At 35.9% G+C, this 14979-nt stretch overlaps 2 protein-coding genes across 6 annotated transcripts; both read right to left on the bottom strand.

The window, feature by feature from the left end:
* Window positions 1-259: 259 nt before the first annotated feature.
* LOC114824861 (uncharacterized) lies at window positions 260-6393 on the bottom strand. Of its 5 annotated transcripts, XR_003773289.2 has the most exons (3): window positions 5724-6393; window positions 5525-5583; window positions 4729-5010 (listed from the first exon to the last, which is right to left on the bottom strand). XR_003773289.2 is itself a non-coding variant. In XM_029102283.2 (2 exons), the coding sequence occupies exon 1, from the start codon at window positions 6321-6323 to the stop codon at window positions 5724-5726; it is 600 nt and encodes a 199-aa protein (XP_028958116.1). In that variant the 5' UTR covers window positions 6324-6385; the 3' UTR covers window positions 260-494. The 5 variants fall into 5 exon arrangements, 3 of the variants coding, with proteins under 3 accessions (XP_028958116.1, XP_028958117.1, XP_028958115.1); XM_029102283.2 differs by lacking the exons at window positions 4729-5010; window positions 5525-5583 and adding an exon at window positions 260-494 and having other exon boundaries at window positions 5724-6385; XR_011581400.1 differs by lacking the exons at window positions 4729-5010; window positions 5724-6393 and adding an exon at window positions 3781-4037 and having other exon boundaries at window positions 5525-5605.
* Window positions 6394-12615: 6222 nt separating this feature from the next.
* LOC139196172 (uncharacterized) lies at window positions 12616-13684 on the bottom strand. Its single transcript, XM_070821839.1, has 3 exons — window positions 13350-13684; window positions 13055-13238; window positions 12616-12771 (listed from the first exon to the last, which is right to left on the bottom strand). The coding sequence occupies exons 1-3, from the start codon at window positions 13682-13684 to the stop codon at window positions 12616-12618; spliced, it is 675 nt and encodes a 224-aa protein (XP_070677940.1).
* Between the last annotated feature and the right edge of the window lie 1295 nt (window positions 13685-14979).

The following is a 14979-nucleotide window of genomic DNA, read 5'->3' as shown; positions in this document are numbered from 1 at the left end:
TAAAATAATTTGTCACAGTATCAAAAAAAAAATTCTTTCAACCTTAGGTTCTTCCGGCGATAATTCGTGCTTGCACCCCTGATTAAAATTTTGGGCCCGGCAGGATAAAAAGAAGTTTAGTGGTAAGTAGATGACATGCATTCTACTAACTATTGATTAAAACTTGGTAATTACCTTATTAAATTTTAACTCACGAGTGTTGCACTAAATACATTTTTGGTACCTGCTCAAATTTACTAACACACTTGATGACACTCTATTATTTAGAATAGCATTACCCTTTGAAAATTGCTTTATCAATCCCAGGATTGTATAAGTATTGACACATACGATTTATACACCTGAAAAATGATTGTACGGTACCTGGGGAGACTGAGAGACTTAGAGGTGTTGAAGGTGGGAGGATGTGGTGGAGGGTTAGGCTTTGGACTACTGTACTCCGCAGTCTCCTCCCTTGCTTTTTACCCTTTTCTGACCATTGTTCTCTTGGGTCCCTGTAAGTGAAAAGCAACCCCATATTTCATGAAAAATTAATAGCTTTTTACAAGTGACACAATTTAATTGACCACGCATCAATATCCTTGTATACGGATTCTTACAAATTCAGACCATGCCTTACAACATTTGGTTTATAAAAACGCAATCTAATTGTGATTTTTTTGTTTATTTATAAATTTAGTAATTAGTTAACATTGAAAAAATCACGCAGACGAGAACATTTGGTAGGCCACTTGGCCTAAACAATGTGCTCGCCATCTTTCACCTAAGTTGAACTCCCTTCCTTAAAGATCTCCGAAAAATACTAGTTTCCATTGAACTATGTATCAGTAGTTCAGATTTCTATATATACTATCCATGTTTATCATTGCATGAATGATTTAAAACTGATAAATATTAATTTGCAAGCAATGATCTCTCACTAAACGCTGTAAAAAATGTGTGAACAGAAATATATTTTATATAATTTAGCAAAAAAATGAAAACTGTGATTGAAGAACCTGCAAGTTTATCCCGAAGTAGTGTGAAGTTCTCCAGCCGACCACGATGAAGTTGACTAGTAAGTGGTCTTCGTATTATTGTTAAATCAAGAAACTGGTGTGGTTCTACTAACCAGATCCAAGACTTTGGCTACATTGACCTTACCATACCAGACTTTCAATCACCGCCATCCGAAGTATCCAACTGTCGGAGTGACACCACGTCACGACTTTATTTTTCTTCATCCTTTTGGCTTTTAGTTCAATTTTATTCAGTTGACGATCTGAGATTCTGAATGGTGAAATATTTATGATTGCAGACTAGTCTTTATCATTATTGGCTGCCCTGTCACTGTTTAGGGATTTTTATTGGAGATTGCACTGAGATACCCTTTTGGGAAAGAGTAATGTTCAAGAAACTAAATTTACCAACAAAATTTAGTAAATTAAATAATATAAAAGTTGATGATTAAATTATTATTTAAATTATTGATAAACGTGCTTATTATCTATTGGTAACTGTGAAGTAGTGTATCCAAGAGAAACCCTAGTACTTAAGCAAACACTTGATGTTAGGTCAACCGCCCGCCTAGTAAATTAATTAAACTGTGACAAAGACTAGTAATAATATGCATAAATTCAACTAGCAGTGCCAACTAAAATTTAATCCGTGTATTAAACGGAGAAGGTGAAGCCAAGTTGTTTAATGGATAGTTTTGCCTTCTCACGGTACTTAAAGTTATTATAATATATATATATATATATATATATATATATATATATATATATATATATATATATATGGGAAGGAATCCCTATTTTTGAAAATGGAAATTAGTTGTGAGCTCACACAACATCGAACTTCAATGATCCGAACATTTTATTTTTTAAGTTACACCTCATAGATCATCTTTTCAAATTGGTATTAGAGCATGTTTGATCCTTTACGGTTTAATCTACTTGATTTGTCTGTCGTTCTTTGCCTCTCCGACTTCTCCTTTGATTGTTTGTCTAGTTTGGATCAATATGTTTAGTTGCCATCCATACAAGTTGAATTGATGAAGTGAAAGAGTGGATCAGATGTATTGTAGGACCGACGTATGTCACTAAAGCTCAAGGAAATTTTTTATAGAACGACAATAACGCCAACAACGCTTTATGGCACACATTGTTTGGCGGTTAAGCATTAACATGTGCAAAATGGGCATAAAAGAAAGGACATGGTTAAGAACGAGAATATCTGAGTTAAACTAGGAATGACCGCAATTGAAGATAAGATGATAGAAAATCAATTTAAGTGGTTTGAATATGTGCACCAAAGACCTAGAAATGCTCAGGTTAATAGATGCAATTATGAGATAGAGACTCAAGGTAAAAGGAAAATAGAAAAACCTAGGAAGACTTGGAAAGAGACACTAAGAAAATATATGGAGTACTTGGAGCTAACGGAAGACTTGACACAAATCTGAGCGAGTGGTGTGTTTAGGATTGATACAGAGATAACCCTAGAAAGGTGAATTTATACCAATCGAGGAGATGACCTTTTATTATAGAGAAATCCTTATTAAACGGGAGAACCCTAGAGGATATCTAGGAAGTAGATATTGCATCATCTTAGGAGTGTAATTACTTGTGACGCATGCTAGTCCTTAGATTGTAAGGACTCCAATATTATAGGAAACCTGTTAACTCCTTGCTGGATTAGGTTTATGTATCTTCCGGAACAAGCATGGTCACTCTCAGTGAAGTCGTCGGACTTTGCCCACTGATTCCTAAACATGATGATGGTGGCATCACTGCTCCGTTTATTCAACTTCGCAATAGAGGTTGTTGAGTCCATAACCAAACTTCTGAGGCATGTGTATCTGATATGCCTTACTTCGACCCTGAAAACTCATGGTCTTACATTTAATTATTTGAGTTTGCTTGTTAATTTAGGATTTGAGCCATCCTAATTAGAGTTTCTTAGGTTTTGCACCCTAGAAATATAACTTATAGTTAAGTATGAATGATAGGTTAGTAAAAAATGTAGCCATCAGGTTGTAGCCATCTCAGCAATCTCGTTTATTTGTTTTCTATTAATAATATAATGTTCATAGTTATATATCATTTATTCGTACGTTCGTTTATTTTTAACTTATATAATTATATATAAGGCTTTTTAGCCAAAATGGTCCATGAGATTTGCATAACTCCTCACTTTGGTCCCTGAGATTTGAAATCGATAAAATTGTTTAAAATTAACGAGAGGTCCTTTTGTTAAAACAAAAAACAAAAAACAAAAAACAAAGAGAGGTCCCCAGTATTAATTTATATTTTTTTACTTTCCAATAATTATTCTTTCTAATATTTACAAATTTCCGTTTTGTTGTTAATATCTTTTTAACTACTAGCTAGTAACTATGTGGGTTTGAGTTTTAAACATTCATTCCAGTTCAAGTCTAACATTAGTAATGTGTAGACCAAATTTTTAGACCAAATTTGCAAATCATATGACGTGTCACAAATAGTTAATTTAGTGTTCATTCATTACTTACAAATATCAATTAAAGACTTGAAAATATGATTATTTTTTTAGTCCTATACTAACAAGGTTAGTAAACAAGAAAAAAAAACATCTCACAATTTATATAAAAACACTTTAAAAGTTCTGATAGAAGGGAAACAAGACTCTTGATCTATCTACTTGTAAGCTAAGATTTTTTTGTTCCCTACTCGTAGTACATACTAAATTAGTTGTTTCGTGTTTCTAAATAGAGTTTGAAGTGCTTTACTAAGTATAGTTTTATCTAAATCTTACATGTGAAAACAAATATTTTTTCTTATATAAAGTTATGGCATATTTTTGGGCTCGTCCCGGGCCTCAAAAATTCCAAGCTCAACACTGTCCAAACTTTCACTCATCCACTCTCTTGAATCCTAATTTCGCAGACCATCAAAACCATGGCCGCTATTTACAATAGATCCATTAATTGCCTCGCGCCGTTGCTAGTTGCCCAGCCGTGAAACGGGCAGTTTCAGATTTGGTGGAGGAATCCTCTGGCGGGCACCTACCTAATCCTTCATAAACCCTACAGTTTTGTTAGCTTCTACATTCCTAGTCCTTCATAAACTTACAGTTTTATGGAAATAAAACCCTTACAAGTAACTATTATTTACTCTCAAAGATGTAATATCTGTTCAAGACACTTTAAACGACATCATATCATGCAAATATTTCACCGAAAAATATCATCTCTCTTAACCAAAGTAGCAATACCAACAAACGCTACAACACTTGCTGCCTCACTCGCTGGTCGTGAGGTAGACACCTACAATGTTAGCAGGGTGTCTACAAGCAGCGACTGCAGCAGCAAGTGTTGCAGCGTTCATTGCTACAATTGGTTCCTTAACAAGTGTTCCACATTTAACAACCTCCCTAGAAGCTAACCAAGATAAGGGAAATCAAGGACAGACCATATACTCGAATACAGAAGTTGAAGAAATTCAACAAGAACTTCAGAAAACATACTTCGAAACAGAAAAATGAATATAGCAGTATGAAACATGATAAATTTAGTATATATAAAAATGTATATAGATACCATCTCTATCTGTTGCTTGAGCAATAGACAGTTTCTTTCAAGTGAAATTTGTCCACGACAAAGTTGCATGATGCAAAAAAGCGGAGAACACACACTGATAAGGCAGTATTAACAGATCTGAATATTGTATAACCATAGATCAAGCAACACAAAGTCGACGTAATAGCTTTCTACAACAATGCTTCTTGGAGTTTTATTTGAGAATCCAAAATTTTCATCACATGAGTTAATCAAATACGAATATGAGAGATTGACACCCTCAACTGAACTAATGAATAAAACTGTTCTGCAGACAAGCTCTCAAAATATTCGAACATACAAGAGAGCAACATAAACAGGATTAGGAAAAAGAAAAACTGCAAAAACAGGTATATGCAACTTATTTCAACTCGAAAACACTTTTTGAAGCAAGAATCTGCACTTGGGAGTTCTTTTACTGAGACAAATACCTAAAAACACAACAGAAAGAAAGGGGTAAAGAATGAACATCAACGAAAATGCATGTCATTTCTTGAATCCATACAGTTTAGAACTAGACCTATCGAGATACAAGTTTATGCATTATAATAGAGAATCAGTAACTTTATGAAGAGGTGTTTGGCTTTGCCACACTAAGTTAAGAACACTAGGAGGTTTATCCCATCCCGTCGACAGCACAAAGAGGGCACAAGAACAATAAAAAGCCGAAACAGAAGCTAATTCTGAGTCAACTAGGTCACCCATATCTGTAACCAAGTGAAAATGAAGCCTTCGAAACAGGTCCAAACAAACCAACACTGCTTGCTCGCATAAATAAAAGATTTTTTTAACACCTTAACCAACTATTACTAACAGGATAACAGCGATTAACGCCGGCAATATGGATACAATCTACAAACAAAATACATGTATTGTGCAAATAGTTTGAAGTATCGAAACGAAACACCAATCTATCAACACCATCATACAACTCACAATCAGTACCTTAATCTTTTTCTTCCTTTCCATTCATCGAATAAATATCAACCATAAGTAATTCATAACTGCAAAATTCGAGCAAGCAAAAGATTTCGCATACGAAAGAAACTATATTAGAACATAGCAACTCTGAAAACAAACACAAAGGATCAAAATTGAATCCAACCCCAAACATAAAAACCGAAAAGTAAACGAACTGACTAACCTATTCGTCGTCGTTCTTGTTCCTCTTCCTCCTGTTCTTGTTTATCAAATGCTCCGGAACCGGCTGGAGAAGCTTCCGATCCTTCGTCTTTGCAATCTTCTTGATTGTCTTCGGGTTCGAAATCACCTGCAGCTTAGTCCCAGACCTCAAGATATTCTCCTTCTTCTTCTTCTCCCTCTCCTCCCTCTTCCTCCTCTTCTCCTCCTTGTTCTTCTTGATCTCGTCCTTCAGCTCCGTCATTCTCTCTCTGTAAGCCCTCTTTATCTCTTTCGCCTTTGCCCTCTCCTCGAACGTCGTCCCCTTTCGGCTAACTTGCGCCGCCGACGCCCTCTGCTTCCTTGGCTGCTTCCACTTCCGCCCGGAGACTTTTCCCGCGATGACGCCGTCGTAGCTCGGCTTCCCGAAGCTGGGCTTGTCAGGGTTGTCAGACGAGGGTACCGCCGACCGCTTGGCTGGAGGTGGATACGAGTCATCGATTTCCATTGCAGCGCCGCCAAAGACAGAGGCATCTTCGTCGGAGGCTTGGGGGTTTCTCTTGCGCTTGTAGGTTTTGCCGCCAAAGCCTTCGTCTAGGCGGCGGAAATCGATTGTGCAGGCCATGGATGAAGGGGCTTGGTTGCTTTACAGACCTAGGTCTTACTCTGTACACTGGATTTTGCTATTTATATGCAAATAATAAGAATTCAAACATTTTATTTTATTACGGAATACTGCAATTACAAAAAGGTCACATACACATTTTTTTTACTTTTCACACACTTTTTATTAATTTTTATCAGTTAATTTACTTCATTTTATCCGATTCGGTGATCGAAAATTAGATAGGAGTGTGAAGTAAAAAAAAGTGTTTTGATATCACACTCCTTTAATATATTCATCTTCCCAATTAGTTTAGTTTACTCCAGCATCTTATTCAATGTGATGTCTATTTACAAACATGCAATAGAGACGAAGTAAAAAAAAAAAATTAATGAAAAGTTCAAAAAAACTTCTCTTTTAATGAGAAGTTATTTTTAAAGGTATAGTGAATAATACCAGGAAAATGTAAAAATATGGTTTTTCGTTAAATACGATTATTCATCTCTATGACAGCTTGCGCATACAATTCTTATAAATTGAAACCATATGCTCCAAATGATATCGGATCATAGGAAACAAAACCACATTACATACAACATGCATGAGTTGACACCATATTTGCGTCTTAAATCTTCTAACAGAAGATGACGCACACTTACACAAGTCCATTCCACTACGTCAAGCTCGAGTTTATACAAAACTTCATTATTGCATGAATGTTTCTTTTGGTCGAAAACAAAATAAATGTTAAGAATGCCAACTGGGCGGATTGCGTCAAACATAGAGGCTTTCAAAAATTGACGAACCAAAATAGATTTTTGTTGCTTATTAATGAATTATAAGATTTTATGAACAAAGAGCAAAATGCCTTACTAGTTAACAAACAAACAAAAACTAAAATATAAAAAAAAAAAAACTAAAATTTAACTGAAACAAACAATTTAATAAACATCTTCGACTTGTTTATAAGTTGATGCAGACGATGAATCATGTTATCAATCTTCTTCTTCCACCTCTAAAGAGGTTTATGGGTGCTGGACTGCAGGCTTGCATAGAGAGGCTGCATGTTTGATCATGTTATTTTTACCCATAGAGAAATGGTGCTAGTTTGAATTGTCTTTAAGAGCTGTTTCCGAAAGACTGCTGGATTCTATCATTTTTTCAAAATTAACTGCATTCTAAATCATAAGAAAATCAATCAAATTTGTACTTTTTTTTTTATTTACAAATTGGGTCTGAAATGCCTTGTAAAACTAAAATAGCAATGCCGGAAAGTTGCAACTTAATCGGTAAAAGAGAAGGCTGGTTTACCTGTGAAAATTTCTTTTGAGAGAAAAGAAAACTTAAATAAGAAAGCATCAAGGGCAACCGATACATTGTTAAGTTGTTAACGCTCAAATATAGGAAGTCACCAAGGGACTGGTGTGACAACTCTTTGTTAGTGTCGATGTGCTAGTGGTGCAAAAACAACAAATTTAAGTAGTTCACCTCGAAAATCCAACCTCTTCTTTGGATTATTCCTCCTCTTTATATAGACCTTGCCTCAGTCCAAAAATTCTTGGGCTAGAACTTTCTTTCTCTCCTCGGTGGGAGTTCTTTCTCTCTGACCTGAGAGTATTTTCTCACTGTTTGTGAGTCTTTTGATTTTGGACTTTTCTGGTGGCACCGGCCCTGGCTTCGGCCGGGGTTGGTTGCCGTGCTTTTTCATTTCTCTTCTCCTTCTCCTATCCCTGCCTCAACTGCTATCGCTCCCCAATTTTCTCTTTGGCCTTCCCCGATTCTTTACTCTTACAGGTAACCCTCTTCTTTGTTCACCCTGGATCTGCTCGCCAGCCAAGTTTATTTGGGAGATTCTGTGTAGAGCTCTGGTGTCTTCACCGGCTCGGGTGGTTCCACCACCACCACTTTCTCCGCTTCGTCTAGCTATTCCCAGTTGTTCCTCGGTTCCGACAGTGTTGTTCGTGGGCTTTCACGAACTTCCTTCCGTTAATCGGCTCCGCTCACTTGGTTGCCGATTATTCCTACAAAAACTATGTGGCTGTGCTCTGGTGGGTTGGAGGTGGCATCTGTAGAGGCGCTACTGGATGGCGGCTAGGCATCGGCTGAAGGACTTGTTTCCGATGGGGACGATGGCTGTGGAAGCTTATGGCAGAAGCTGTTGGTTTCTGTGCCTTGCTGGGCCTTTTTTCTATTTTGGTTTTGTTTTAGGCCTGTTTTTTGTTATATCTTTGTTTTGTGTTGGGCCTTTGTTTAGTTGTGTTTGTTTGGTATATAGTTCTCCTTTGGCCAAAAAAAAAAGTCTTGGGCTTTTAATTGTCGGACCGCAAGCTATCCCTGTGAGCGACTAACATGTGGAGCAGAGTTAACATCCAAGCATGTCTACTCTTCGGGTTTCCACGTTGAAAAGTTGTTTAGGAGAGGTTCTCATTTGAAGGCGGTCGTGAAGTAGTCATATCGAATAATTGTTCCCTATGACTTACCGTTGGACCTGAAATTTTGGACCCGACCCGTTAAACCAATTTAACCCGTTAATATTAGTATTTGGATTGATGCTTAACGGGTCGGGTCGGGTCGGGTCGGGTCGCTAACGGGTGAACTCGTTAAATAACGGGTTACTTTGGGTCAATCTGTTAACACCCATTAGTTGAGGATGTTTTAATAATTTCAGTAAAGTCTTAACTACATACAATAAACTCTATGCAAAAAAAAAAAAAATTATTATTATTATTAACGAGTGAAACAGGTGATCTGTTAGCTTAACAGGTCAGGTTCGGATAACCCGTTAATTTAACTAGTCGAATTGAACTCGACTCAAACCCAATAAACGTGACGTGTTTACTGGCCTACTTACCGTGGGCTATCTTCTATGTTGATGATCCACACATGGCACAGAATTTATGTTTGGACTAGACTTGCCTCTTTGAATTTGTGTCGGAAAGGTGTGAGGCCTGACACTTGGTTGAAGCAGACGGAAAGTACTTGAGCCGAGTGCTCTCTTCTTTTGATCAATGGTAAGGTTTTGACAATTCAATGACTTGGGCGCTCCGGTTACGACCATTTCTGATGCAGCGTTCGGTGCTGAAAACTCGTAGGCTGATTTTGTGGGCTTGCTAGCTTGGCCCTTTGTTCATGTGGGTGTTCGTGGACTTCCTCAAGGAGGCGCAGGGATCATGGCTATACATTATTTTGATAGGGCAACAAAGGACCCACGTTAACATACAGAAAGAGTGAAATTGAAACGTCTGCTTTGCACAAGTCGGCACCAATCTAAAACCAGATACATTTAGAACTAAGTTGATGTCTGTAAAGTTTGCTTCCCTAATGGCTGCACTACAGTAGGAAATTACTAGAATTCCGAAACCTTTTTTTTTATTTTTTATTTTTTATTTTTTAATCCAAGCTTTGTAAGCAACTTGGGCAATTTCTGAACTGTTGATGCATGTGACTTAGAATGCATAAACTATCTAATTTCATGATTGACATTAATAAAACTTATGAGAATATTAAATTAAAAGGTTTTGTAGCAAATACTTGTCTATGTGGTTGTTCGTATTCGTAACCAATTGTGTGGTTAATCTCTTATATAACCGTTGATGTAAAGTAGAGACATTTGAGCTTCTCTTCCAAGTTACTCTTACCCTATATAAAGGGGTCGAATGATAATAAAAGTAGACTATCACATTTCTCCTCCCAATCTCTATGTTCTCTCTTATTCTCTCTTATTTCATAGTTTATTTTAAAGGAAAACTAATGAAAATGGCTTGAAAATTTTGAGTTTTAACGATAAGAACAAAATAAAGAGTAAAGTGAATAGTACTGAGATTGACTTTTTAATGTAAAAATGTGGTTTTTCATTAAAGTAAACAGTACCATAAGTTTTTCGTTAAAATTTTCATATTTTAAACACGTTCTTACTTTTTAAGTTTGTCAATAATTTTACAAGACCCAACTTAATCCCATATTTATTGGCAGTTGATCAGTTTCTTTCCCAAGTCTACTCGAATTCAATTAGACTATACGTCTACTCAATGTTCTTGTTGTATTATGCATATTTGTTTTTTGGGAATTTTAATGAAAAGCTCATGATACTATTTACTTTAACGAAAAACAACATTCTTACATTAAAAAGTCAATCATAGTATTATTCATTTTACCCTTTATTTTGTCATTATCGTTAAAACTCAAAGTTTTCAAGCTCTTTTCATTAATTTTCTTTTGTTTTTTTGTTTCCTTTCTTCATGATGATATTGGCTTCTCACTTTCGGTTATCTTGGTTTTATTTGGTTCACTTTGATTTCAATTAAAAAGGGTGTTAAAAAAAAGTCTTAGAAAATTTCCTAGTGCCCTAGTGCTACTTTTGACGTCATACGACTTAACAACAAATTCGTCTTATGCTCCCTCTTAGTACAAATTGTTATTATTTCATTAGACATTAAATTTGTGTGCTCACACCAAAGAAACCCTCGCATGCATTTAATTTTTCTTTTGTTTGACAACAGTGCATAAACTCGAAAGAAAAAGGAAAGATTACAAAAGAATATCACACGGCAATGAGACTCTAATTATATCTGCAACTAGCAACTAACGACAGGAAGAATGATGAACATACAATTATTATAAAACAATATATTTATACTCAAAAGCAGGGTGGGGGAGGGGAATAACTTGATCACTAACTTGTCATTTACGAAATTTTAACCTAAGGCCATTTACTTACAAGTAAAGAAAAATATATAGTACTAAATAGCTATATTTCATATCATATTAATTGTACATGAGGGTGTTAATACCACATTTATGGCGAGATAATTCAAGTAGTCTTTTTCGAACAAACAATATTATCTACACTATATATACTAAGGGGTGGGGATGTGGGCTAAGTGAATTGAGAATTCTTCAAGCACACTGATCTTGTTTGAAGCTTATTAGAATTGTAAGGCCTAAGCCAGGGAAACACATCAGTTCCAAATGTCTTCAAAAATTTTAAATCTGGAAGTTTCTTGTATAATTATAAGGAGATACCAGAGACAGAGACTTGCATGGCATTCGATTGATAAGAAATAGTGAGTGTGCACAAGCAAAATACCAAAATTCCAATGGTAAACCAACATTAATGAGTAATGCAATTCAAGTTTCAATTATATGCTTGTGTTTTCTCTCAGCAATTTCATTTTGTTGAAGGGTATATGGATATGACAGCATCTGAGCAATTTCGTTATCGCTTAAGAACTTTGTAAAAGGCTTACTAATGTACTCTCATCCCCCATCAGTTTGTAAACACTTGACAAATACTCCAAATTGGTTTAACACAAACTGGTAAAACTTTACAAAAATAGAGAAGACATAAGATGTATTGCACATTGGAAATACCCAAGTGTATCTTATATATTCATCAACAAACAATACATAATACCTATAGCCATCTATAGACTTTATAGGAGAAGATCCCCAGACATTAGTATGAACTTTATCAAATGGAGACAAACATTTTTCAGTTCTCTCTGGAAATGGCAATCTAGACATTTTGCCCTAAATACATGATGTACAAACACTGTGCTTATTATCTGTATTACATGGTGTACTACATTGTTTTAGCATACAAGAGAGTACTTCATTTGTAGGGTGACCCAACCTTTGATGCCACACATTTGACTTCACCAATTGACCAAGTAAAGCTGTTGTAGTAAGAACTGTAGACTGCACACCTTTAGCACTGTGAAAAACTGGGATCTGAAACAACTATGTGGGCCTACTCTTTCCTTGATACAGAATCTCATTTGTCTTCTTGTCCTGTAAAAAGAAGTTTGACTCATCATATATAAACCAATTGTTGTTATCAGCACACATTTGTTTAACAGACAACAAACTTCTAGCAATCTTTGGAACATGTAAAACATGAGAAAGTAGTAATGAATGGTCTTTTGTATGAAGAGTAATGGAACCAATGTTTTTTATTGATATACTTGAGCCATTACCAATAGTAATCTTCTCATTTCCTTCATATGGAGCAACCGTGCCAAGCCATTAACATCAGTTGTCATGTGGTGAGAAGCACCAGAGTCCACTATCGATGAATCAGTGGGCAAGAACTGTGATGATTGTTGTGCATTCATGGCATTTATTGAAGATGGAGGAGGTTGACTTTGATATGTTTAGTTACTTCTCTTATAACAATCAAGAGCAGCATGACCCTTCTTCCCACAAATTTGGCACTCGATCACAAAACCATTAGAAGAATTGTTAGTGTTCTGGTGAAAATAGTTTGCTGCTGTATGACCTCGTTTGTTGCAGATTTGGCATTCAATAACTACGTTCATCCTTGTATCTGTGTTTCCAGACCAACCATTGTTATTTGAGTTCTGCTTGTACCCTCAAGAATTGAAATTCCACCCCTTGTATCCATTACTGGACCTGTAATTGTTTTGACCCTTAAAGGTAGAGCCATAATTTGAATTTTGATTTCTTGTATCTGAATTAGAACCAGAATTTCCAAAGAAACCAAAACCATATGGTGCAAGATGATAAAAGGTAGCCGGTGGTTGTGGTGTGGAATATAATTGAAAGGACTGCATATCAGGTTGAAATTGTGGTGGAGATACCATTATAGGGAACTTGTGACAAAACACCACCAGTAGTAGCAGAGATGTGACTATGACTATGCGGATTAGAAGAATAACCAGTGACCATTGAAGATCTAGGATTAGTACCAGTCCCTTTCACATACAAGGCTGACAAACTCTGAGACAACATACTGATTTCTCCTTCAATTTCCTTTTCAGCACCAAGAAGTTGTGCTTTAAACTCTTGAGAGTAATTGATGACTCCCTAGCACGAATGACAATTCTTATTATCGCATATTCTTTTGGTAGCCCAACTAAACCAGTAATTATAACATCATTGTCTGAGATATACTCTCCTACAACACTTAATTGCTCTCTAATATTTTTCAATCACATAAAATACTTATCAATCGAATCGGTTCCCTTTTGTATAGTATGCAGCTTAGTCTTTAGGTGATTCATTCTTGATTTTGAGACAGAAGCAAACCTATCTACAAGATTCACCCAAGCCTCATGGGCATTCTTGCATCCAAGAACATATTCCATCACTTCATCAGATAGAGTTGCAAGAAAAAGACTTAATAAAGCCATATCAGTTGACTCCCAATCAATATAAGCTTTAGTAACTTCCTCAGTAACTCCAAGATCAGTAGTTATGATAAACTTTGATGGACACACATCAGTGCCATCGAAATGACCAAACAGTTTGTAACCCTTCAACACAGCCTTAAATTGAAATGCCCATTTGGCGAAATTATCATCTTTCAATTTTATAGTAAGCATCCCTAACAAATTTTCTACTTTAACAGTCGGAGTAGTCATCTTGAATCAGATCACAAATACAAAAATATCAATATGTAATGAACAAGAAGAGATTAACACTCTTTTCAATTGGAAAAAACTGCAAAAACTCGAAAAGATTGAAACTCTTTACCAAGAAAGATTGACACTTTCCTAAATCGCCAAGGAAGATTGACACTTTCCAAAATCACCAAGAAAGAATAACACTTTCTTGAATATTCCAATTTCACTATTATTTCTTCACCAGCAATTTATGAACATTACGCTACACAATCAAAGAACAACAAATTTCTCATATCTTACTCCATACAATTTCTTCAAGAATCTCAAGAACACAATAATCCATGATCGAAATATCTTCCAAATCGAAAGAAAGATGTCACCTGAATTGATTTCAACAATCAGAGAACGTGAACTACTTCAACAATCTTCCAGAGTCTTCAAAATCGCACACGGAGTTACAAAGCAGCAACAAAGCACCACCAGAAATCAAAACGGCAACAATCTTACAGAGCAGCAGAAAAGTCACCAAGGATCAAAGCGGCGACGAGCCCTTCCAGGGATGATACCATCATAATACTGAGAAATTGAGAAAAGAAGAAATGGAAGGAGGAGGATAGAAGCTTAGGGATGAAGGAATTTCAAAAGACTTTGTATTTCACACTATGAATTATTACAAGCCTTTACAATGTGTTATATAGTATCCAAAATACATGGATTATTACAATAATACCCTTTGTAACTAACTCTTTAACAGTATTAACTAATTGAGTGATGGTGACTATAACGAATAGATAACTGATAAGTGTCAATTGGTTAATAATCACAACAATCATCAGATGACATTTCCAAAACGAGGTCCGTTGGCTCCTCAAATCGACAACGAAAATCCATGGAGAGCTAAGCAATTTAAGTGATGAGCAATGGTATTGGCTCGCTTGGCGGCTAACATGAGTTCGGTTTCTATACCACATGAAGTGGCAAGTGATTGTAACCGTCACATTAATTTAGAATTTTATCTCATTTAATGTTGACATTTATTTCATTGAATGTTATAATGTCGCATTTATCTAACTGGATGTTAATTGTCCATTACATGTCACATCATGTGCTATAAAATATCCTATAAACAACGGAAAAAAAATGTAACATTACTCGTATGTAGCATTACTTAACGTAAAAAGTTGAGTTTGCCTTACTAAAATGATAGCTTAGAGCCAATATCGAAACATCAGAGGTAATTTTAAGGGAAATGGTCTAGCTGGGTCGAATTGCACGCACTGGTGCGTCCAAGAGTCTCTGGCTGCTCCATCTCA

The sequence above is a fragment of the Malus domestica genome, chromosome 05 (genome assembly GCF_042453785.1).
Source record: "Malus domestica chromosome 05, GDT2T_hap1".
Taxonomy (NCBI): domain Eukaryota; kingdom Viridiplantae; phylum Streptophyta; class Magnoliopsida; order Rosales; family Rosaceae; genus Malus; species Malus domestica.
This window is presented reverse-complemented; position numbering and strand designations above follow the sequence as displayed.

Coding starts and splice junctions, on each gene's coding strand:
- LOC114824861 (XM_029102282.2), bottom strand. CDS start 6,323: ATGGCCTGCACAATCGATTTCCGCCGCCTAGACGAAGGCTTTGGCGGC.
- LOC139196172 (XM_070821839.1), bottom strand. CDS start 13,684: ATGACTACTCCGACTGTTAAAGTAGAAAATTTGTTAGGGATGCTTACT. Junction 13,239..13,349: donor TGGGTGAATCTTGTAGATAG/GTTTGCTTCTGT, acceptor GAAAAATATTAG/AGAGCAATTAAGTGTTGTAG. Junction 12,772..13,054: donor GGAAATTGAAGGAGAAATCA/GTATGTTGTCTC, acceptor GTTCTAATTCAG/ATACAAGAAATCAAAATTCA.